Genomic DNA, 24739 nt, shown 5'->3' on the forward strand with positions numbered 1-24739 from the left:
GTGGATCCATGCTTTTATTTTTATGTCAAATTCTGATCCTAATGAAAACTAAGACCAGAAACCCTTTTTCTGATTTTGGTTAGACTGTTTGTATAGTCAGTTTCCAGAGTGTGGTCTTCTGCCGCTGCAGTCCTTCTGAGATGCTCTTCTGCATAACTTGCTTGTAATAAGTGTTTGAGTTATTGTTTCCTTCCTGTCAGCTCAGAGCAGTCTGGCCATTCTCCTCTGACCTCTAACAGACATTTAGCTTAACAAACAGTTGAACAGCATGTTCAAGTTGATTGATTGTATGTGCAAATACTCGCTTTGAACCAACAGTTTAGGCTTAATGTCGTAATCACTCAGTTTTAGACCGTTTTTTTCTGACTCGACTCTCAGCGATGTCAGCGAGTGTGGATGTCCCTAATGTGGTCATCTCAGGCACAGAAGCCCCACCCACTTGCTGTTCAAACATAAAGTTTAAGGAGGTACAGACCGTGATCTGAGCTTAGTATAAGATAAACAAGGATTCTTTTCAATAGTGAATCATGCAAAGCTACTATACTAAGATTGAAAATAAATATACGTAGCTGTAAATCAGCATACTAGGTCTGCTTTAATTGCCCGTGACCCTGTTTTTTTTTATGAGTAATGCCATCTAGTGATCATCGTCCTGGTGCATCTGTGTTCGGTGATAGTCGAAGGATTTTTACCCTTCTTTGCTTTGATGTAAAAATCAACTTCAGCAGAAAAGATAGTCTTAAATCGTCTCAAATTGTGGGAAATGTCTGGCTGCCGTGTTTTCTCTTTGTAGTTGCACATGTAAACACTCCCCTCTTAGCGCATTCCTAGACGCTCCTGTCACAACACGGGCCAGCTCGATGGCAACTTCTGAGAAACAAAACAGCCTTAGAACAACACAAATGCTTCCTCAAACAGAGTGAGAAAACAGAGGTCTCCGCTCCTCTTCAGAAATCTGCTGATGCTAATCAGCAAGAGAAAACAAGCGAGCTGAGCTTCTTGAGGTGTCTGTAACACGACGCCCACCTCGGCCTTTACACTTTTACTCACCAAAAAAGGCTAATCTCCAAGACATTAATCACCCAGGATCTATAAAAATAATCTGGACTCAGTTTAGTGTAAAAGAAGTGAAAAATAGAAGACGAACATTTGGAAACACATACTTTTAATTCTTAAATGTCAATTTTAAAAGACAGAAACATCACAGCTGCCACATCGTAAACCATAACACAGTTTGTCCTAATGATAGAAACCAGGTTATTGCAAATATGCATTAAGCTATGGATACTAAGCGAAAACCAGGAAAGGTCCTATTTACACTGTAGTCAACTGATACAATATGTATAGTACAGAATTTGAGTTCCAGGCCACAAACTGACCTGTTCACTCTGCGGGGTTGCCTGACATCTGCTTGGGACTTAAAGTGTTTAGAGTTTTAAAACGAGATTACAGTAATGCTCTGAGTGCTTGTTTTGACAGGCAACCTATAGGGTGAGAAGAGCTGCTCTGGAGTGTAAAATGGCAAATATACACTTGATGTATCAAACTGTTTTTTCTGTGTACTGAACAAGCAATATAAAAAGACAAGTCGAAGCACAAGGTCTTGTTACACACGGGCAAATGCAAGGGTTGAAAAGGGTTAATCCGCTAGCTTGTGCATCTGTGACGCATTGTTACACACTTGGCATTGGCTCAAAAGACTTGACATATGATAGTGTATTATGCCAAAGCTATGGCAACAGCAAAAAAGTAGGCACCAAAGAAAATATTTCTCACTGTGGCCTAATAATGAACACTTGTTTCGTCCATATTCTGTGATTATGTGAAAAAAAGCTGCCCCTTTTACAGTAAAGGACAATGCTGTCCACAAAAATTGTACAGTACATCTAATACGTCCTGCTCCGGGAGCCTTCTATTAACGACACCCTGAGCTTTTCCAGGCTGCACCACCACTACAACTTCGCCTTCAGGTTGAGGCTCCATCATTGGGTGCACTTTGTTGTCCATCATCTTAAAGTCAGCAGGCAGCATGCCGTTCCTCTCGGCCCACGTCTTGGTGTCTTCTGAGCTGTCCTTTTCCTCTGTGATGCTGTCGTCATATGCGCTGCTTTTGCTCACCGTGCTCAGCTCGTCCTGATATATGTCCGACTCGCTGCCGTGGGGCAAAGAAAAGTAGGTGCACTTCCCGGAAAGCAGTTTGGTCTTGTCTTCTTCTGGTTCAGGTTTTGTGGCGAACAGAGAATAGGGACTTTTCTCCTCTGTGTCCTCAAACGCTCCTTTGCCTTCAGGAGTGTTTGTAAAAGATTTGTTGATTCCAATTGGATCTGAAACAGACTTTCGGATGAGGGTGTTGTCTCTAAGCAGCCAGCGTCCGTTATCAATGGGAATGCTGTCGCCGGGCCCGACCTGTGCATTAAAAGCGATGCATCTCGTCGCTTCGCTTAAGGTGTCGAGGGCATTTGTGGAGTAGAAGTATGAGAGCTCAGACATTGCTTTGGATCGGGCTGTGTGGAAGGAAGCGAGGATGCCCGACTGTCCATTTTTCTCCTGCTTTGGCTCAGATGGGGGCCTTTCACTTGCTTCCTCAGCAGTATTAGCATCCTTCTTGCCGTAAAGCCTTTCGATTGTCCTCCTCACGAAGCCTTTAGTGATGGATTTCCGTGCCGAATCATCTTCCCCACTCGACAGTTCGCTTGAAGTCTGAGATTGATATCCACCACTGACGGAGGTCTCGGCTCTTAGCTCAGCCAGCTCTGATGTGTGAGGAATTGGGAAACGAGTTTGCTGGATGTTGGTGGCGCTCCTGGCTAAGAACATCTCCCTGATGGATCTGACCCTGCTGCCTTCGGGCTCGGTGGTTATAACGCCACTGGAGTCGTAGCTGAAGGATAATGACGACTGGGGAGCTGATCGGGTGCAGAGAGTCACCTGAGATGTGGGTGATTCACAGGGTGAATCCTCGTCGCCTGAGTCCTGAGGGGCCTCTTTTTGCGAGTAAAATCTGACTGCAGAACTTTTTGTTGTGCTTTTTCTTTTCTCTGCATCAGCAACTCGCTTTTCTAGAAGAATTACTCTCTCTGCAACTGACTGGGAAATCATTTCTTCAGACTGGACCTTCTCCACAGACTTTTCAGAGGTAGTGCCTTCAGACTGTGTTGCCAGTGCAGGAGCTGCTTGGTCGGTTACAGTTTCTCCTTTATATCTGTCCACATGAGCTTTTTCCTCCTCTGAGCTGGACTCTTTTTCATAGTAACTTAACTCTTCAATTGAGCTGGTGATTTTTTCCTCTTGGACCTTCGGCTCCTCTTCATCTGCGTGCTCTTCAAAGCTGTTGTGATCGTTCCCGCTATCATCGTCTGCATTAAACCCACAACTCTCTTTTTCTAAAGTCTGATTTTCTATTAAATTGCTATCCGTGCTCTCACTGTTTGTCCTGTCATAAATATATGTCTCCTCAATGTAAGGGTCCTCATCTTCTGAGCTAACCTTGTCTTCATTTGGCTCTTCAATCAAAGCTGTTAAAGACGATGAAGCTCTTTTCTTTTGCTCGCGATCATCTGGAAGGTCACAAAGCTGTTTCGCCTCCATGTCCTCCTGCTCTTCCTCAGTGCCGGACATGCTTTCTTCAACAATAACTTGCAGCTTCTTGCTATCAACCTCTGGCTGCTCTTCCTCTGAAGATGGCTCATCCATGTCTGAGTTTCCGGTGCTTTCATCCATCAGTCCCATGCTGTATGTTTGGCTCGGGTGTTCCTTCTCAGAGCTGGGCTGACACACAGGGGCAGACGAGTCACCTTTGCTCATCTCGGTACACGTGACCTTTGTCCGATTTTCTCTGTCTTGGCTGGTTATGCTTTTCTCCTCTCTTACATTTAGTTCCACGTATTGGCTGGGGCTTGGTAGCTTGCTATCTTCCTCTTCAGAGGGACTTTCAGGTTTGGACAGGTCTTCACCCTCGATACTCTCGTGTTTGATCTCCTCACATGAAGTTTCCGACTCGTCCCCTGAGCTCTTCAGCTCACCTGCATCTGAACTGATCACACTTTGCTTACAACTCCCTCTTTCTGCTAATTCTTTACTGGCACTTGAGTTCTTTTTCTGCCCTTCATCATCTGCACCTGAGTCCTTCTTGAAATTTTTCTTACTCCCGACTTCTACTTTGATGATATTCTCCCTTGATGTGTCCTGACATGACTGCAAGTCCTCCTTGTTCTCTTGTAGCATCGATGCTTTACTGTGAAGCCACTTTTCTTCAGTAACAGTAGGGTTAGCTGGTGAATCATTGTCTTTAGTGGTTGGGATTGTCGGTTTGTCCTTTGCTTCCTCTGCCATCAGGTGAGATTTGTCTGCTCCAGATTGTTGTGTTTGCTTAATGATGGACCTTACATCCACATCCACTTTATCATCTGGTGTGGAATCCAAAACAGTGGCGGCTTTCTCTTTGAAGAAATGATCAGCAATTTCTTTACTGCTATCTTTAGGTGACGACTCTGTAATGTCAGATTCACTTTTTGGACTTAATGAAAGAGAAGCCAGTTCCTCCTTCAGCTTCTCCGGTACATCGAGGTTATCCATGATCTCGTCAATAATGTTTTCTTCAGCGACACGCTCTTGTTCGGGGTTCTCTCCAGTTAGGAGTTCTGCCTCTGAACCATTTGGCGTTGAGCTGCGGCTTTTGCATTTGTCACTGAGTTCCTGAAAGCCCTTCCAGCTCTGCAGGAGCTGCTTTGAGGCCGTTTTTTGCAAATTTGACAAACTCGTCTGTAATCTGTGGGAATCCTCGATTCCGGCAATTTCTCTGAGCGAATCGATCATTTTTAAAGCCTCCGCACAGCTGACGCTGTTTGCGTTCAGCTCATTCCTATTCAAGTTTGTAAGCCCTTCCTGGAGGGTCATGACAGCCAAGAAAGCGAGGAGAGCTTTAGATGAGGAGCCAAACGTAGACGCTACGTGGGAGGAGAAGTCTGGCAAGCTGTTGGACTTTTCCAGACAGGATGGACGTTTGTTTTGAGTCATCTGTCTTATTGACTTGATTGAGTAGCAAATCTTTTCAAGGACTGGTTTCATGCTTGGCTGCTTTGCAGTGTTTGATGGCTTTATTATTTGCATGTTTGTCACAGGGTTCTCTTGATCTGCTGCTTCACCTTCTGTCTCGTTCTTTTCAATACACTGGTCCGCTTCCAGTGGCATGAAAGTGACAGAGGTCAGCATTTTATCCAGTTCGGCTTTTGAATTTAGTGACTGTGGTGTCTGGTGATTTTTTCTTAGGATTGATGTTGTCGTTTGTCTTATAGTTGTTTGCTCTGATGGGTTGTCAGAGGAGAGATCTTTGGAGAGCAACTTTCTACCTGACTTGTGTTTGACAGGCGGCGACGCCATGTCCAGAGACTGGGAATATGGAGAGAGTCTCTTTTGCAGTTTTGGTTTATTAGTCTGCTTTCTCTCAGTGGAGGGGCTGCCATCTGAAGCTGCATGTTTTTGTGGTCTGATGTTTGGAGACAGAGTTTTATCCACGGGGCGGTTTTCGAACTTCCTCTCTGGAGATGGGCTGGTTTTTGCTTTTGCTTTTTTCACCAGGATCTTAGGTGTTGATGTCTCTTTTTGAGTTTCTTTACTCATTTCTCTCACTTTAAATGGGGTATTACTTGGCACTGATGCATCATTTGATGAGATACTGGGCGATGACAGCCTCTCATCAGATGTTAAACTAGATGGGGACACAGAATTACCACACGACGGGCAGCTCGTCAGACCTGACCAGTGTGCCGGTTCTAGTTGGGCTTCGATTGATCGCTCCGATGGTGTTGAACAGATGCCATCACCTCCCACAGTGTTATTCTCAGTAAATGATGTGGTCTTCTCTGGAGTGGCCTCACTGCTTAAAGCATATTTATCAACAGAAGCCTTTCTCACTGACATTTTCCTTTCAAGAGACAGATTACTGACCAAAGGGGCCCTTTTAATAGAGGGTGTTCTTGAGAGCAATGCTGTTGTGTCATCTTTAAATGACGTAGGACTGATGGGTAATGGATTATTATCTGTCCCTTCACTGCTCACTGATGAGAGCCTGTATAATGGGCTGCTGTTCACTAATAACGCATCTTCCGTGCAGTATTCAGTGTTTGATAGCTCTGTGCTTTCAGCAGGAGGAGGTGGCGGTGGTAGCTCCATTGAAAGCGTATTAAGTGGCGTTGCTTTTTGGAACGAGATCCGGACTGAGCTTGATTTATTTTCCACTTCACTGTCTAACAGTGTTTCTGTTGAGATCTTATCACTTGGTGGCACAGGATGGTTTATTTCTTCTTTTTGGGATTCGTTCTTCTGGTTTCCTGTGTTTTTTGTGCTTGGAGAATGATGAAGTTGCTGCCTGGCTGTAGCTTTCTCGACGGGTGGACTCGATTTGTTTTCAAAAGACTGGACTCTAAGTTTGACAGATGTTGCCAGTGAACTCTCTGGTGGAGGTTCTGAAGTTTGACACATTTGTATTTCCGAACACTTTACATCTTCTGCCACATCGATCAGGTCATGCTTATTTTTAGGCTCTTTATACTTGCCATTTTCTGCTTCCAGTTTTTGATGTTCCTCATGCAGGTGAGACGGGTGGTTGAGGTGGGCTTTCTGCAGCCAGCTTTCTACATATTCATTTGTAACAGCGCTGGAGGTGTTAAAAGCAGGCAACACGCTTCCATTAATATCATCGGGCTCGTTTTCGCTCCTTTTCTCCACATGCATCGATGTCTGCCGTGTTAGTATTCCCCGTATCTGGCTGACTTCATTGGGAGAAACATTCATCTGGCTTGTATCAAAAGAAACTCTCTCTATGGATTTTTTTAATACTGATTGCACATTTGAATCTTTGTCCGTGCTTCTTGTTGTCTCATCTGACACTTCTGAGCTCTTTGCTGTAACACCTCTGTCCCTGTTTTGTGCTGGTCTCTTTTTAAGGTTTTTCGATGACTTCATTTTGTTTCCATAAATCCTCCTAATGTATCCGGCACTGGAGAAAGCTTTTACTTTTTTATGTGCTTCCGTTGCCTCTGCAGTATTCTGTTTTAGTCTTTTTCGTGGTGTTGCGAGCCTCCGAACCACCTTGGGCTTTGAGGATGCCCTCTTATCCATGCTGGCGCCTTTTTGATGGGTCTTTGTTTGGATTTTTCTGGGATTTTGGAACTGCTGCTGTCTATTTTTTCCTCCACCATTGTGCTGCAACTTTACTGACATACTTTCACTCTTCCAGATACTAATGGACTCGGATGCAGTTGACGGTCTGCAGAGTTCTGATTCAAATTTATTATTCGATGACATCTGCCCTGTTTCTGAAGTAGGTGGCCTTCCAACAGTCGTAGTAGTGTGTGCACAAACATTTGCAAGGAAATTGTCCTGGCATGTTTGCTGTTCATATATGTGCATGACTGTCTCAGTCACCTCCTCTCCGCTGGATTCACTCTGCACGATCTCACGCATTTCTGCAGATTTAAATCCAGAAACATTTTTACTGTTGACATCAACAGAGCTGAGTCTTCTTGGTTTGGGCACCGGTCTAGTGCTGCTCTGCTTGGCCATGCAATACTGCTCTGTCATTGTTCCATTTCCTGTCTGCTCACTGTAGGAATAAGAGCCAATAGTTCCTTGCTGAATCCCATCTTCTGTAACTGATATGATACTCTCCACAGAGGCTTGCTTTTTGCTAATTTTCTTGTATCCTGGTGTTGGAGCTCTCCCAGAGGACAATGCATCTGAGTGGTTTTTGACGATCTCCTCTTCCTTACCGCTCTCACTTAAAGCTCCATTACCGAGCGATGGTGGATCATCGTCATTGTTGTCTTGAGTTTTGTCCTTGTTCCACTTGGTGTCGACAGTGGCAGCAAGACTCTGTAAATCCAGTGAGTTTGATTTAGGCGAGCAGATGTCCAGCTCTGCCTCAGTCTCCGGTAAAGAGCTCGCATTATGCTGGCTGGTCACGCTTGAGCGTGTCAGGGTGGTGGTCCAGTGGATGGCTTCCTCTTCCTTAATTGTCAACCTCACCTTCATCTCCACCGTCATGCTGCCGTCCTGATTCACCTGGAAGGACTTCTCAATATTGTCGTCGCTGGGCAGCATGTAGTCCTGCCCTTCAGCTTCATTGCCATCTGTCTCTGCTACAGACTCCAGGATGCGATTTGACTCCAACTCAACAGAGTTTGTGGGGTTGCTGCGTATATCACAGGAACTCTCTGCGATGGTGTTGTGGATCTGATGAACGATGTACCTCTCAGATGACGAGGAAAAATTCCTTGACTTCTTTTTACCTTTTCAAGGAGTCAGGCAAAAAAAAAAAGAGTCGAAATATCCAAGGATTGAAGACGAGAGGACACCCGAGAAGCATGAAGGGAGAAGAGAAAGAGCAAAAGGAAAATTAGAAAGATGATATGAGTGCTGCTCATCAAGCAGACTAGCCAGCCAACCCAGTGACTGTGTATGTAGGTCATCTACAGTATTATGTACATAGCGTTGCCTCAGCACTTCTCCAAACTTTATCCCATGAGGCCAGGTAGATTACTCCAGACGCACTGATTATGTCATATGAAAAGAGGTCTGCTGAACTGACGCTACTCTTCGAATCGTGCCTGCAATGTATTCTCCTCATGTAAATACGATAATTTAGTCTTAAAAACCTTTAAAAAATTAATTAAAAAATGTTTATTGGAATATAAACTTACGATTCAAAGCCTTTTGCCTCTTGAGACTCATTTGCTTGGTACGCCGCCATGTTGGAGATGGAGATTTCTGTGCACTGTAGTTTGCAGGCCTGAATGGCTCCCTGCCCACAGCTACCACAGTTCCAGAGCACAATATCAAGCCTGGAACACCGTCAACCTGCAGCAGACAAGAGATAAAGAAGTTAGTCCTTTCAAATAATCTTGATTTTAATAACACAAATTGCATGCATAACTAGAAAAAAGTATTATTTTCTAATTATTATTTGTGAATCACCCTCAGGTTCTGATTGTATTAGCTCCTTGACCTAAAGCCTTACAGTGCAGTATCCCAGAAGGCCTTTCTGGGTATTAGGGTGAGTGGCCAAAGAAGCTTAACACTTTCTCTCCTCATGCGACAGGTATTTTATGCCAAGGTTAAATCAGTCTCTTATGGGAAGTGTAATCTATTCAACAATGATACTAATTTGTTTCCAATTAGAGGAAATGTTTTGTGAATATTCATTAATTCTTAAATCCTTTTTCTATGTGTTGCACTGACAGAGGAGAACACTCACACGTCTGCCATCAGGAGTGTGTAATTTCACCACATGGAACTGCATGAGCTCTGAGATATATTCCAGGATAGCCTCGTAACTTGGAGAAGTCTTCTTGTGAAGCACCACAGTGTGTTTTACAGAGGGGTCCCCATTGCGGAAAACCAGTAGGCTCTTGGGTGTGCGAATAAGCACTGGCTCCTGTTTGTGGATGCTCTGGCCTGGGAAAAACCGACCCTGCTGAATAGTCCGACGGTGAGAGCTAACCGGTCTGGCGTGGTACCAGGGTGGCAGCTTCTTCCTGGCCAGTGCCAGATTGATGGGCTTTACCTTACGGCTATCGGAGCAAATGTAGGATTTCCCATCCTTAAGTTCATCCAAAGATTTGACTGCATGAATCCCCCGAGGAGTGGTGATGTTCCTCACCCCAAACGGCAGGGGCACCTTCTTGGAGAGACTGTCCAAGAGTGCATCAAAGGTCTTAAAGGTGCGGTTGTTGATGACAAGGCGCAAACCATTGAACTGAGGATCTCCGCTCTTGTAGAAACAGACCCTCTTTGATAAGACAGGGTCAATGACGCTTGGGTGGCGTGAGGTGGCAAAAGTTTGCCCACTCCCCGATGACTGGTCAGGGAGGGCGTTCCGAAGTCCTGCCTCATTCATCATCGCTGATTGGCTGTGAGAGGAGAGAAAGAGAGGAACAGAAGTTCAGCAAGAACAACAGATTTTCCTTTACTGTTGTGTTTGACTGGTTTTGATTGTTGCCTTTTGGTACAAAAAGCTCCTCTAGTGTTGAGTTATTGCTCAGAAGCAGCCCAAATCTACTACACATGAAATATGAAAATATGAAACACCTTAGATTTTGATGTTGGCAGAGTGTGACTGGAATTCTTCCCTTGGCTCTCCCCGCTCAGAGTTTCTATATAAAGTCCATGTATGTTGAACATCCATTGGACTCTTTAAAGTGGTTTCTGTGGTGTCAAACACTGCACTGCTGCTGTTTCTGAGATAGACATAAGGTATTCATTTTGCTGGTGCTGTGACACACTTGCCATAGTCATACAGCAACAATGTCGATATATGAAAGCAGGATTGGCTGCGGGGATATAACTGCCAGCCAACAGGATGCTGGTCTTTGTTTTTGCATTTAATTAATTTTCACTTGTTTTGTTGGTTTCTTTTTTTTTGTGCTTGCTGTTTCTTTAGGTTTTGGGACCAGAACTACTTGGTTAAGTTAGACCTCAGTCACACAGACCTCAAGACCCACATTGACCCCCTGACAATCTACGGTGCTAGACAAAAATATGTATTTAGTGAGTGGTTGGTGAAAAATTGTCCCAGTTGCTGGCAGTTTGAATGGAAGACACTGACTTGTCTGCAAACGCTCTTAGTCTCTGAGCTAATCAGATTATAACTCTTTGCAACCAGTTTCATGACACCCAGCAACCACTTGCCAACTGGTTTTCCCTCGTAGCCAGTGATTACTGGAGGGACACCGAGTGTTCTCTAAGCCTATGTGAAAAAAGGGTTTCCTGAATTGATTTCCCACTTACTGCCATGAACTCTGTCTACAACTCACAACCATTTGGTGAATACACATTTTCTCCTCCTGACCGGAGGTTACCAGATGGTCTCCAACTGGTCTCTAGGCCTGTGTGACTGTTTGCAGTCAGAGTTAATATACAATCAATTACAAAGTTAACCCTGCACATTAAAAAATGACACCATTAAGTACCCATGACTCCAATACGTCCTGAACACACATCTAAATGTGAGACACTGGGAGTGAGGCCCCACTGTAGTTTCCTGCTGATGTGTCAAAAGCATCTTCGCGCAAACAAACAACACTCGGTCTTCTTTGTGAATCAACTTCATATGTCTTTTTTTCTTTTCATTGAATTAACCATTTCCAGTTATTTATATCAGATGTACATTAAATTAACATTTAAGTATATTAATAATTATTCTTCCTCTAATTTTGGGAGCTATTGTTCGTTGACAATCAAATGCTTTTTGTCCATTTAGACAGGTTTTCTCGTACTTTGCGAACACCTACTTGACCTTTTTCTTCTCCGAATCTTAAATACAGCTATCCTGCATTCAGGGTGTATTTTATAAAGCTGCTTCATGAATTTGTATTAAAGATGACTGTACCTCGTGGGATTTTTGCAACGACACAAACAACTTAACACCATGTTCGAGGCAAACAGCTGAATGACGTCTTCTGAGCATATGTTGTTTACTTTGCTCAACTGCTGCCATCAGGTAACATGATCTAACTTTTGGGAAACCAGCCAGTTGCGTGGCGTCTGCTTCTGATTACCTGGCTTAGCGGCGCATAAGTGACAGAAACATTTCACAATAAATTCCCTCTTACCAGTTTTACTTTGAGCATATACGTAAACATGCCACAGTTACATGTAATGTTCAAGTTTCCTTTTTAAAAAATTTACGGTGCCATTTAAGCTATTTAATTTATTATTGATAGTAAAGTTAGTTGGAGCAGACTATAAATAGATTTTTAAAAAAGCATTTTCAGAATGGACAAAGTATATATATGCTATCGGTACATAATCTGTTAGGATTTTTATGGTGTTACAAACACTACAAGTATAAACACACTACACCTGAGTAAGTAAATAGGTTAAACAATAGCTCAGTAAGTAAAAACAAATAAACAATTGTATGATTTCAGTGGGAACTCACCTTCTTTGGCATCACAAAAGTCCCAAATGTTTTTAAGAGGATCCATGAAATGTTATTCCGTGCTCTACATTGTGACTGCTGTTCAACTGCTGTTCAACTGACTGCACAGTAACAGTGTATTTCGGGAGACTCCATCATAGTTAATTTGCTTAATCTTTGCTCAGAGTTAATCTGCGCTGCAGGTGCAGGTGCAGCGCTCGAAAATCCTCTCCAGAAAGGTGTGTCACAGAGAAACGTGGGGGTGTCACAACAGGTTAAAGAAGTAGTCAGAAAGATCTCAGGTTTATTAACTATGTGTTTTAAGTTGAAATGTAATTACACGTCATGCATGTGCGTCTTCACCTGGGAAAATTTTGCAAGCGGCTGAAGAAAATCTGAAAAACTTTGGTTTTCCCCACCACCATTTCAACATTCAGAGTGTTTGTACTCATATTTGAAGTTGAATTATGAGGTTAGACAGGTTAAAATGTTTGGTTTTCTTCACAAGTGGCAACAGATGGTCCACTGATGTCCACAATATTTGTGCAGGGTTGTAATCTCATTGAAGACCTCTTTAAGTAATAAGGATTAAGGGACTCTCCATTCTCAGGACCCACAGAGACGATCACTTGTTTTTAATGAAATGGGTAAACATGCACCTTTTTTCCTTGAGAAATCTCATGACTGCTTTATAATTTATAATAGAGGTTAGTTTTGTCTTTGTTTTGAGCCTTTCTGAGCAGAACAAATGCACTACATGACACATAAAAGTACAATGACAAACACTCGCAGACTTTTAGGACTTTACTAAACAAAAATAGTGTTTGTTCCAGAAATACAATTAGGTTTAGAAGGGTAATGGACTCCAGTTGTAGATCAGGTTAAAAGGTATTACTGCAGGCATTAGCCAGTCACGAATATCCTTAACCATGAACGATCACGAGTTGCATAACAGTTACCAAAAATGGGCTGAACTGAATCTATTTCTGTAGTGAAAGGGATTAGTGTGCAAGGATGACTTAATTCCACAGTAAACCTGGGGCTGAAGTGAAGGAATCAAAGGAATACACAAAAGTTATCGGGTTTCAGCTTAGTACAAAAGGATAAAGTGATGACACTCTGTCGCACTGTTTACTTTACTGCTGTAAAAATATCTCAGGTGTGTACGAAACACACGATATGTGCTGTAGGAAAGAATTCCTGCCGAGCCCCGACCAGACAGGGATTCAGGAATGCCACAGGAGGCTCCCATGATCTCAGCCCATGACCTGTTCCCAAAACAACAACGAGCACAAAAATGTGAAAAATCCTTCAAAGGAAGCAGGGGGCGAACAATGGAGGAAGCCCTCAGCGTAAACAGGTAGGCCCGAAGCCTGCATGCCCCTCATTCCAGCCCTTCACTGCAGAGAGATAAGAGACAAGCATAGGCTGAAACGGAGAGCGAGGGTTAAAAACAGTCTGGTTACACTGATAGAGCAGTGCGGATCCCGCCAAACACGCACGAATCGGACTGAAAATAGTCTTGAGCCGAAGCTCTGCACTTAACGGAGCGCGGCAGGTAATAGCAACAGTTCTCTGAAGCTCCATTTGTCACATAACCTTCCACGTCACAGTCAGAACAAACCAGCTGGTGACATGAATACTGTTGTTTTTCCTTCACGTGAAATCACAGGCTGCCATGACGAAGACATCTGTCTCTGCGTTCCGGGTGTATTGCCACCCTTTGCCATGCTCTATATTTAAAGCCCGTGCGCCTATACTGCAACTAATTGGCGCCAAGTTAGATTCAAACCTATGCTGTTAATGGGAAAAAATGTGGGATATGTTTTGGCCCTTGTCCCCTTTCTATATTTGGCCCAGCGTCTCTCGTGCAGCTGTTCCTCCAGATCTGTCTCCCCGTGTTTCCATCAAACACCTCTCTTCAGTCTGCCTATATTGCCTCAATTCAAGAGCCTCTGCCAGCCTCCATCAGGCCCTGCTACACAGAAAATAATAATAGTTTTCCTCTGATGTTGAGCCACATTTGGGCTTTGTGTTATGACTTAAAATAAAATGCGATGCTCTCTGTTTAGCCTTTGTAAGTTGTGGAACTCCTGCCGGCACTGCAGCTGTCAGAAATTCAATTAACAATGATACAGCTGCACTCTAACCAGAAACATTCGCTCCAAATTAAAGTCGTGCAACCGAACCCGCAACTATGACCTCTTTTAACTTTTCTTGCATCCATGCGGGCGCGCTATTCCTACAGAAGTTTTAAACATGTGTGACAAAGTTGATGAATTCCATTTTCCTCCTCTTGGCGTCGATTGGTTTAACTAAAAAAATGTGGCTTGGCAGACGTTTACAGAAAAATGTGCTTACTATTCAAAATTCCATTCAAGCCGCATGATGTTATATCTATTTTCCCCCTCCCAACTTCCAGTGGAATTCCCAGATTTTGAATGAATCCGTGCCAAACAGGACTCGTAAGGTCACACCACCGCCCGTCCCGACCCCTCCGAAACCCCTCGCACAGCAGTCAGAGGTCCCCACCCCATCCATTTTGAGCACTCCCTATCAGCTGTGCCAAGCTTTTAATCTGCCTGGTGACATCCCAGTGTTTCCTGCATAGGACAGAGGGAGAGATAAGCACACTCTTCGGTGCGGTAAATCACTCCGCACCCCCCTCGTTCACTGATATCACCATTATTCAATTAGGTTGTACTCAAACTCACCAACATTCTTGGTAATTACAGTAAAAAGCTTGCAGGGTGTGCACGATAATTTCATGGCTGGAATCTTTTTCTTTCCTTTCAACAGCATCACCTTTAATTATAAAAACAAACAAAAATCCTATTTAGCGGTAACTACGCATTTTTTTTAACATACTGCTTTTCTGTAAGAAATCAAAAGCACAGGTTGTTTCTATTAACTGAAAATGTGCATTTTTATATTACAGTTCATCATAATTCTACTTTCCTTTTATTGTGACAAGAAAGCAGAAATCTTTGTCTTGTTATATCTTCCAGTTTTTCATCAGTGTGGTTTGAAATCATGACCAGTGGAAAACTGACTTAATGCAAAGCATCTCTATCTCTCATGTAAACCTCATCTTATTATTCAAAAGGCCAATAACAGTTAATAAGGCTGATATGGGCGTGTACTGGTGCTATGCAACAGCCTATCTTGTTAACTGTTAAACTAGGGGATTAGCTCTTTGGATTAGCATTAGCCTTATAGCTCACTGGACACTATATTAGGTACATCTTTGCAGTGAACTCACTGTCATGTTCAAGAAACCTGGAAGCACCCATCAGAGGATGGGCGCACTGTTGAGATAAAGGGACGGACACGATCAGCAACAGTGTTCAGGTAGGCTTTGGCATTTAAATGATGCTTGGCTGGCATTAAGGACCCCAAAGTGTGCCAAGAAATATCTCCCATACCATTGTATCACCACCACCAGCCTAAACCACTGACAAAAGGCAGGATGTATCCTGCTGTTTACACCCAATTCGGACCATCCACATGATGCAGTAGAAACTGAGATAGATCAGACCAGAAAATGTTTCCTGTTATTAGCTGACAGGAGTGATGAGGTCTTCTGCTGCTTCAAGGTTTGATGTGCTCCATGTCCAAAGATGCCCTTCTGCATGCTTGGTTGTAACAAGTGGCTATCTGAGTTACTGTTGCCTCCCTGTGAGCTCAAAGCAGTCTAACCATTCGCCTCTAATCTGACATCAACAAGGCATTTTCATCCAGAGAACTGCCGCTCACTGGATATTTTTGGGTTTTCAACCCATTCTCTGTAAACCGTGAAGCTGGTGGTGCGAGAAAATCCCGGTACATCTCGGCTGATACTCAGACCAGCCTGTCTGGCACCAACAACCATTTCACATTCAAAATCACCTAAATTATCTTTCTTCCCTATTCTGATGCTCAGTTTGAACTTCAGAAGTTCGTCTTAAGCATGTCTAAATGCCTAAATACACTGAGTTGCTGCCATGTGATCAGCTGATTAATCTATTGGACTATTTCCATAAATGAAACAGTTGTACCTAATGAAGTGTCCAGTGGGTGCACATTACTTGAATGGGGAAATTTACGTACACTGGTTCAGCACATAAATAGCTCAGACTTTATCTTTCATCTGAGCAGCAGAGTGTAAATATAACTATATAAACAAAGTTTCTTTCCAGTATTACAAAGAGGGAGCCAGTGTGAAGGGAAAAAGTATTAAATAAGGAAATAAAGACAATATACAATGGCGGATAAGAAAATGTTCAGTGGACAGTGTCTTTGCAGTGTCCCCAGATTGTGAGGCTACACTATATCAGCATCCAAGCCTTTCAACAGAAATATAAACACTGATATGCACAGAATGTGGACTATTATTCCCCGGAGGACAGTGGCAGGCAGGGTCCTCCTCACCAAAGGGCTCAGTGCCGCATGGCTATTAGCTTTGGAGGGCCCGGGCTGAGGGCCAGTCCGCTGACGGGACACCCTGGCTACACACGACCCAGATAGCAGCCCAGGGTGAGGAGTGATTTATCCGTCTGTGCTCGCATCGGACAACCTTCCTCTGATTAAGGGTCAGTCACTGAGCGGCAGGGCTGAGTGGAGAGGGCGAGACAGGCGGCCTCCCTGTTTGAGACACTGGCATCCTGACCGCCACTCAAATGGAGTTTCCAGACGCTGCGAGCGGCACATGTACTGCACGCCTACAATAGACACACGCGCACTTATGCACATTATTACCAGCGGGCATATACACAGGAATGTGCACGTAGTCATTATTTCTACTCTTTTATGCATGACTTACACACACTTTAACCCACACACACACACACACCAAAGCCAAGATAAAGACTTATTGAGTTGGCCTTGACTTTCTCTGAACCTGACAACAAAAGGATGTGGTGAATCCAAGTCGCCCACTGTTTGACTTGTCTCTGTGGACTGTTAAAGATCAGTGCTCCTGATGTTCAGGGTTCACAAACAGGTTACCGCCTCAATCAATTTCAGCCGAGATCGTGTCTATTGTGTGCGTGTGAGAGAAAAATGACCCAAAATACTTTTTCATGCACTCATTGTTTCTTGAAATCAGCTCTTGCCTTCACTTGGGGATTATTTTAATATTTGTATTTGTATGAGGTTTTTCTCTCTTAAGCTCTTGTATGAAAGCAGTAAATTGGGTGCTAATTGGAAACATTATTTCATCTGTATATCTTTAAATCTAAGCAACTTAAGTAGGCCCATCTTCCTCTATACAGTTGGGTTGTTCTGCATTGCTATTGACAGTTTCCCTTTTCTATGTTGTGGTTGTTGTGGGTCCTTTCACCCTGAATACTTGTAAATAAGCAGCTGTTGAGCAGAATTTGGTTAACTCATATTTAAATCACACACTGTACTTCTGCTTGAGCGTGAAACTCAACTTCTCTTTTCATTTCAGCTGCTGAATGGTGAACTGAAAGAAATTACAGGCTTGTTCTCATAGTCAGAATTTCCAAAAGAACAAGGCGTGCCATCGGTTTGTCCTCTCTGACAGTCAGGCTGGTTTAAAATGCTCTGTCTTATTGTGGAGTTTAGTCAATCTAAACACATAAATCTGAGCTAACAGATTTTCTTTTTAATGATCAGTGGTCTTTTTTATCTGAACGTGCAGCAGACATTTTCACACAACAAATAGGCAGATAACAGTTGCCAGAGGAAACTCTAAATGATTATCACTGCAGTTTGAAACTTGAAACAATACACTATACAACAATCCTCTGCTTTTCCATATGTTTACAGCCGCAGCCCCCCATCTGATTTTTACAATCTTCCCAATGCTCAAGGAAACAGGACAAAACCAGGAAATGGTGATGTCAGATATAGAAATTATGCAATATTCAAAAGGCTTTGCTCCACATTTCCATCAACTATTTGCTCAGACCAGCACATCCAGATGGCCCGAGCTGTTTGTAGCACTAAATAAAGAGTGTGATGCCATGTATGCAGTCAGGGATCCCTATTAATTCCTCCTTTTAGCTGTACAAAACATGGTGTGGCCAGCACAGTATGTCATGAGGTAGTAAATAGAAGCAGCCTGGACATGTGTGCACACAAACACACACACGTACATCGCTGCATGTTTCTGAGTTGCTATAAAAAGCTAATTATGATCACTCGATAAGACCTCTGTAACAAAAAAGATGAATAATGATTAATCAGGTAAGACTTCTCAAATAATTACTGACTCTAGTATGATCAGAAATTAAAATGTTTTATATTTAATGCAGAATAATTTTATTGTGCAAGTCGTTAAATCTATACTTTCAGAACACAGGAAACAGACAACATTGCATTTAATGTAACACAATACAATGTGAAGATTTTATCAGATGTCCTCATCATGCCTTTCAGACAGTCAAACTGACCAGCTAACTGAATAAATAATTAAATACAAAATGCCGTTTTTAAATGGTGATTTTATTTATTAAAGGAAGAAAATGATTCCCAAATTTATCTGGCCCTGTTTTTCACTTCACTGTGGGGGAATTTTGCGTGTAATTCAGCCACACTGGAGGGTTTTCCAGCATGAACAGCCTGTTTAAGGTTGTACCAAAGCATCCCAATCTGATTTAAGTCCAGACTTTGACTGGGCCACACTGAAACCTTTTTTTTTTATTACATTTTTTGTGTGTGCGTGTGTATGATTGAGAAGTGGACTTGCTGGTATGTTCATAACCAAAGTGTGCTTGAGCTTCGAGTCCTGAACTTCTTCTTCAGCATTTTCTGGGAATAAGCAGAATTCATGAAGCAGCAAAGCAGTCCCAGACCATTACCTTACCACCACTATGTCTGACTGTTGGCTTGATGTTCTTTTTATGAAATGCTCTGTTAGTTTTACACCAGATGTAACGGGACTCAAACCTTCCAAAAAAAATGTGTTTTTGTCTCATCAGGTCACAGAATATTTTCCTAAAAGTCTTGCGGATCATCCAGATGTTTTCTGGTAAATGTGAGATGAGTCATGCCATTTCCCCCCAGTCTCTTTCTGATTGTCGAATCATGAACTCTGACCTTAACTGAAGCAAGAGAGGCCTGCAGGTCTTTAGATGTTGCTCTGAGGTCTTTTGGGACCTCCTGGATGAGTCGGTGATGTGCCACGATGTGTTGGTTTTTGAATCTTTTAGCCTGCTTCACTTTGTCAGACAGGGTCTACTTAAGTGATTTCTTGATTCATGATTGGGATTTTACTTTTTCACATAAGATCAGGTAGCTATAGATAGCGTTTTTCTCCATTAATAACTGAATTTTGTATTTTCGCTTGTTATATTTGGTTAAAATTTGCTTGATGATCTGAAACATAAAATATGGACAAGTATGCAAATAACAAAGAAATCAGGAGGGGGGCACATATGCAGACTCACTAAAGCCATTTGTCTAACATCATGCTGCCTTTTTTTAATTTTTATTTTCAGAGTCTATTTTTTTCTTTTTAAAATATGGGGTGGGCAGGTAGGCTGAGATGTCCAGGTTCTGGTCCTTGTGTTTTAAAGATTTTAAAATAATGTATTTTTATGAATATATTATTTATTATATTATATTATATTATATTATATTATATTATATTATATTATATTATATTATTGTTTGTTTAGCATGCATAAAAAAATCTATTTTAAAAATCAGCACATTATCTGTATATTAAAAATTACACTATAATCAAAACATTCAAGTAACCTTTGTGTCTTCATGAATTTAAAATATTTGCTGTAACTTAAAATTTATGTGCAGCAAAACATTTTAGCGTGTGATCGTGTGCATGCTAGATATCGTAGTTATGTAATTATAATTTTTGTTGTCACGTTTATTTTGACTCGTGGTGTTAAAATAAGTTATTTCAATGGTGTGTTGCAAGAAATGCTGAAAGCAAAAGCAGAGCTGGAGCTTAACATACCAGGCCGTGCATCATCACTGCAGGGCTTCTGTCCGGGATTACCCAGCTATCCCACCTCACCTGCATCCACTGCAGGCTCACGTGCTCCCAACTAACCACACACTATGCTTTTTCCCACGCACTCTGCGGTAATCTCACACTGACTGGCTAAATTATCAGCCTTTTACTTTACAACAGGGGTCTCAAACTTAAATGTGCTGTGGACCACTGCTGGCACTGTCATCTTATGTGAGGGCCACTTTAGTCTTTAAGTAGTACAAAAACAAACAAACAAGAAAACACCCACAAACATGTCCAAAACTGTAGTGTTTTGTTTGTTTTTTGAAAATTTAAAACATTGTATGAAAAGGCAAAACTGAAAACATGAACACAATTTTTTTCTAACTGAAGCCTTTCACTGAACTACCAAATAAACAAACTGGTGCTCTCTCTTCCAGGCCAGACATGTGGCAGCACTTCTGCTATAATTTTGTTCATATTTAACAAAATAAAAATGCAGACATAACTATACACATTAGCTTTTGACTGCTAGTGAAACTTGTTTTCTTTACAAATAACTGACTGAACTAACACAGCCAATCCCTCAACACGTTTGTGCTCTCTGCACATACTGCCCTTATATTAAATGCTTTAGAACTTATTTTAAAATTGCACTCAACAACAAACAAATCCTTCCTAACACAAAAAGTAACTGCATTATATTTATTCCCGTTAATACACAGGCCAAGTAGGGATGACGTGGGCCACAAGTGGCCCCCGGGCCACAAGTTGAGACCCCTGCTTTACAATGTTCTGCATTTACAACAATGTTAACAGAGAAATCGCTAAATGTTTAATTTTTTCACGAGTTACAACATTTTTGATCAGGTATACTGTGCAGTTAAACTTACTGTTTAAAGTACATCAGATACATTTAAAGAGACAGGATAAATTAAAAGAAAAACGGCATTATTTAGCCCTAGCGTTAAGAGCTTTGGAAATTGTGATCAACTTTATCCTATGAAACACTTCTATCCGGATAGGAGTGGTTTATTCCAGGATGACCGCTTACATGAGTCACAGAGGGTCACTGAGTGTTTTGATGGATATAAAAAAGTTATGTGAATCATATGCTTTGGTATCTACTATCACCAGTTACATTCTTATGGGACGACCAATACCATCATTCAGGCCTTACATGGGTAAATGTCTTTTGAAGGAATGGTGTTTTTTTTAAAAAAATATTACATATATGTTTAGTAACAATCAGTATAAATGCAAGATAAGTATTTTGAAGTATTTTGTTATATAGTATATAACAAAAAAACTTTCCCCACTATATATACAGCGTCTTTATATAGTATTTTAATCAATATGCCAATGTGTTTTACATTTATTTTTAGTTTACATACATACAGTGTTATACCTGCCTAATTACATCACAACATTAATATTAAACTTTAATCATATAATGTTATCTTAGATGTTTTTGTGCTTGGATATTGAACTTGCCACATTATTGTAAGAGTATGTGTTTTAAAGACACACACTTGGTAAAGGCTGAACAGTGAGCTTCACGTAGCCCAGCACTCAGCTGACCCCTGGTGGCTACAACCAACAACACAGATGGCTTCTTTACAGCCTCCAGAAAACGCCAACCACTCTCTAACAGCATTCAAATATTAAAAACCTGTTGAATTTTAAAAAAGATTTTAAATACCAAAATATGTTAAAATATATGAACGCAGCACATCGTCACTAACAGATGGGGCCTGCTGTGGAGGAGACAGGGCCTTCAGGTGGAGGAATGAGCTCCTGAGGAACTGGAAGTGGGCTGTTTGCTATTTCAGTGGAAATGTGTTTGATGTTTGTTTGAAGTTCATAATCCAATATCACTAGCGCAAATACGCTTCCTGTGTAAGAGACAACCTTCAGACTCACAGTGTTATTGAAAGAAAAACACCAAACAATGTCTAGACAATGTTGTGCTGCAGTTTATTAAAATGTTTATCTCAAAATATGATATCAAAACTTTTTTCCAAAAGTTTCCCAAGGCCTCACTTGAGACGTTAGGTCTTTATAATGAAAACTATTGGAAAGCCATCAAAAATAATTACCTAATTTAGCAGGCTGCCTTATTCTGAATGCAGTATTTTTATTTCATATCGAGAGGTTAGCATTAAAACTGTCCTGTAATCACTTATCAAACTGAAACAACTGATTAAAAGAGATACTGAGCTCAAGTTTCAGTTTTCTAGGAAGGTAAAGTTGACTTGAATGTGGGTAAAATCTAAGATAAATGCACAAACAACAAAAACATCTCATAAATTGTACAACACCCCAGTTTCAGCAGCTCAGACATACACTCAAAGACACACTCATTCACACACAAAAACAATGCGACAACAAAGGCAGGTGACCTGGGTCATGACACTCTGCCCTCTCCTCCCTTTATTTAGACTATATTTTTATGTATTTTTATTTTTTAGGAAGTCCTACCGGTGATTCCCAAAATGGGTCCAGTGGTGTGAATTTCACAGAGCATGGTTTCCTCTCGGATAGAGGATGTTCCCAGCCAATCTTTCATGGATGGAGCAAACAGAAGTCATCGGAACGAGGAAGTGGGGACAGGTGCTCTCTGAAGATTCAATGATTGAAAGAAAGAAAGAAAAAAACAGAGCTACAGACAATGACCCACGTTTATCTTGAGCTGCAGTATTTTGGATGTTATTAAATCAGTTTGTTGTAGGATCTGAAAGATTCATGTCACTGTTTATTTCAGTTTCTTTTAGCTGTTTACTCAATTTTTACTCAAGTGTCTTTTCATACTCACAATCCATGACCTAGCTTCTGTTGGTTTTAACTATAAATCAGTTACTTAACCTATTTCATCAGTTTTTCTTTATTTACTTATTTACTTCTTCATTGTCTTTTAGCTATCTGCTTAAACTGTTTAGCTAAGGCCTAACTATTATTAATCCTTAGCTAAGTTATTTTTAAACCATTTCTGTTGTTTTTAGCTAAGGGCTAATTTCTTATATTTAAGTAAGTATTTCTGCTGTTAGGTTTGCTATTTCATCTGCAACTGAAAGTTTTTGTATTTTTTCAGGTTTTTCTTTCAGAAATTATTATTTATTTCAGCAGTTTTTAGATTCTGTTTCAAACATTTAGTCCTCATTTTTCGGTTACTTTTCCTGAACTATTAATCTGCATTTACATAGCCTGCTGCTTTTAATTATATTTCATTAAATGTTGTACTTTATGATTACCTTTTGCTAATTGTTTCAGTCACTTGTTAATTGCCATAAGCTAGCAATTACATTAAATGTTTTTTAAAAAATCTGTTTTACCATAAACATGTTAGTTGTAGCTAGCTAATTAAGCTAACCAAATAATTATCTAATTTGTTAGTATTTGTCTGTTAAATACTTTTAGCTATTAAACCACTTAAATTAAGCAAATGATTTCAGTAAATTGTTCACTGAGTACATTTCAGCTACATAACTTTATGATTTTTATCTGGGCTTTTAAGCAAAAACGAATGGCCAAGAAGTGTAAGTTTGCGTATGTCAGTTAACTTGTATTTTATTTTATTGTTTTCAAAGCTTTAAGCTCTTGTAGAGCTACACAGTTTTTTTTAAGTGTTTTTATCTTTTATGGTAAGCACATTGAGTTTACATTTAATGAACTGTACGATATAAATAAGACTGACACTATTTAGCTTTTCCATGACGATATTTTAGGATATCCATTGTATTTTATCTACATTTCATACATTTTTGCCCTTTCAACTTTTCACTTTGCTTTTAAAGTGTATTTGAAATTCATGTTGTAATTTTCCACATTATTTGGATTTTGCATTCACTTCTTCTCAACGCTGGCATCAAATTGAAGTTACTCATTAATGACTAATCATATTACACAATGTTCTTTGTTCATCATTGCTCACTTTCCTTACTTGTTTCTCAAGAAAGGAGCCAGCAGGGAATCCTGTAACAAGAGGACACAAAACTTAAAGAAAGCAAAGTGTGGCTGAACACTCTGCCAACACCTTTTAGCCTCCCAAAGAAAAAACACAGCCGAGAGGAAACTGACTGCTGATGTAGTCATCTTATACTCACTACCCGCCTGGACATGAGCTAAAAATTGTCCTGAATGCCACAAGGGGATTCAGACAAAAGAACAGTGAGTGCTGAGCTGATCAGGAGAGGCCTGGAGTTGATTCAGCTCCCTGAGTCAATTCCTGACTGTGAAACAAATGTGCTAGCCAGTTTGAAAAATGTTCTCTGGCACCAAACCACAACTTTATAATCAGCACTATCAGACCTAGCTTCTGTTGGCCTTATCTTACTTATTTCTGCTGCAACACTTTATCATTTCTGCATATTTTTTACTCTCTTTTGAAACACCTTTTTAAGAAACGAACCAAAACAAAACACTTTATGTATGTAGGCCACCTCTGCTTTGAAGCTAGGTTGAGCACCAATACTTTTATACCTGCATGCAGCATCTTCATGTCTCGTAAATATTACTATACTCCTTCTATTGGCCTGTTGGTGTTTGAAATTACATAATGTATGTAATATAAAATGAATGAATGTATTATGCATCACATTTTGTGATTGTTTTAATTTCTCTAAATGTCCAGCTTTTTTTGCACGAAGCAAAAATCATGCAGTTGAACTTTTAACTAATTTATATAAAACAAAACACCTTCCTGTGAAACATGTTAACATTGCCTTGCAACCATGCAATTAAAAAGACTTCAAGTCAGTAATTATTTATCACAGAATACCTGTTCAATTAATTAAATCACAAACAAATTGCTTACATCTGACTTTGTCGTCATAGAGAAAAAAAAGAAAGCTTTTTAGGTCACAGCATTGAGTGGAGATTGACTGTATCTGTGAAACTATATA

At 40.9% G+C, this 24739-nt stretch overlaps 1 protein-coding gene across 1 annotated transcript; it reads right to left on the reverse strand.

Annotated features, from left to right (window-relative positions):
• Positions 1-1259: 1259 nt before the first annotated feature.
• LOC308385368 (uncharacterized protein) lies at positions 1260-12030 on the reverse strand. Its single transcript, XM_080864223.1, has 4 exons — positions 11939-12030; positions 9254-9908; positions 8700-8856; positions 1260-8288 (listed from the first exon to the last, which is right to left on the reverse strand). The coding sequence occupies exons 2-4, from the start codon at positions 9896-9898 to the stop codon at positions 1843-1845; spliced, it is 7248 nt and encodes a 2415-aa protein (XP_080720349.1). The 5' UTR covers positions 9899-9908; positions 11939-12030; the 3' UTR covers positions 1260-1842.
• Positions 12031-24739: the final 12709 nt, after the last annotated feature.

Source organism: Rhamphochromis sp. 'chilingali', assembly GCF_963969265.1.
Source record: "Rhamphochromis sp. 'chilingali' genome assembly, chromosome: 18".
Lineage (NCBI taxonomy): Eukaryota > Metazoa > Chordata > Actinopteri > Cichliformes > Cichlidae > Rhamphochromis > Rhamphochromis sp. 'chilingali'.

Coding starts and splice junctions, on each gene's coding strand:
- LOC308385368 (XM_080864223.1), bottom strand. CDS start 9,898: ATGATGAATGAGGCAGGACTTCGGAACGCCCTCCCTGACCAGTCATCG. Junction 8,857..9,253: donor ACACTCCTGATGGCAGACGT/GTGAGTGTTCTC, acceptor TGTCTGCTGCAG/GTTGACGGTGTTCCAGGCTT. Junction 8,289..8,699: donor GAGGCAAAAGGCTTTGAATC/GTAAGTTTATAT, acceptor CTCCTTGAAAAG/GTAAAAAGAAGTCAAGGAAT.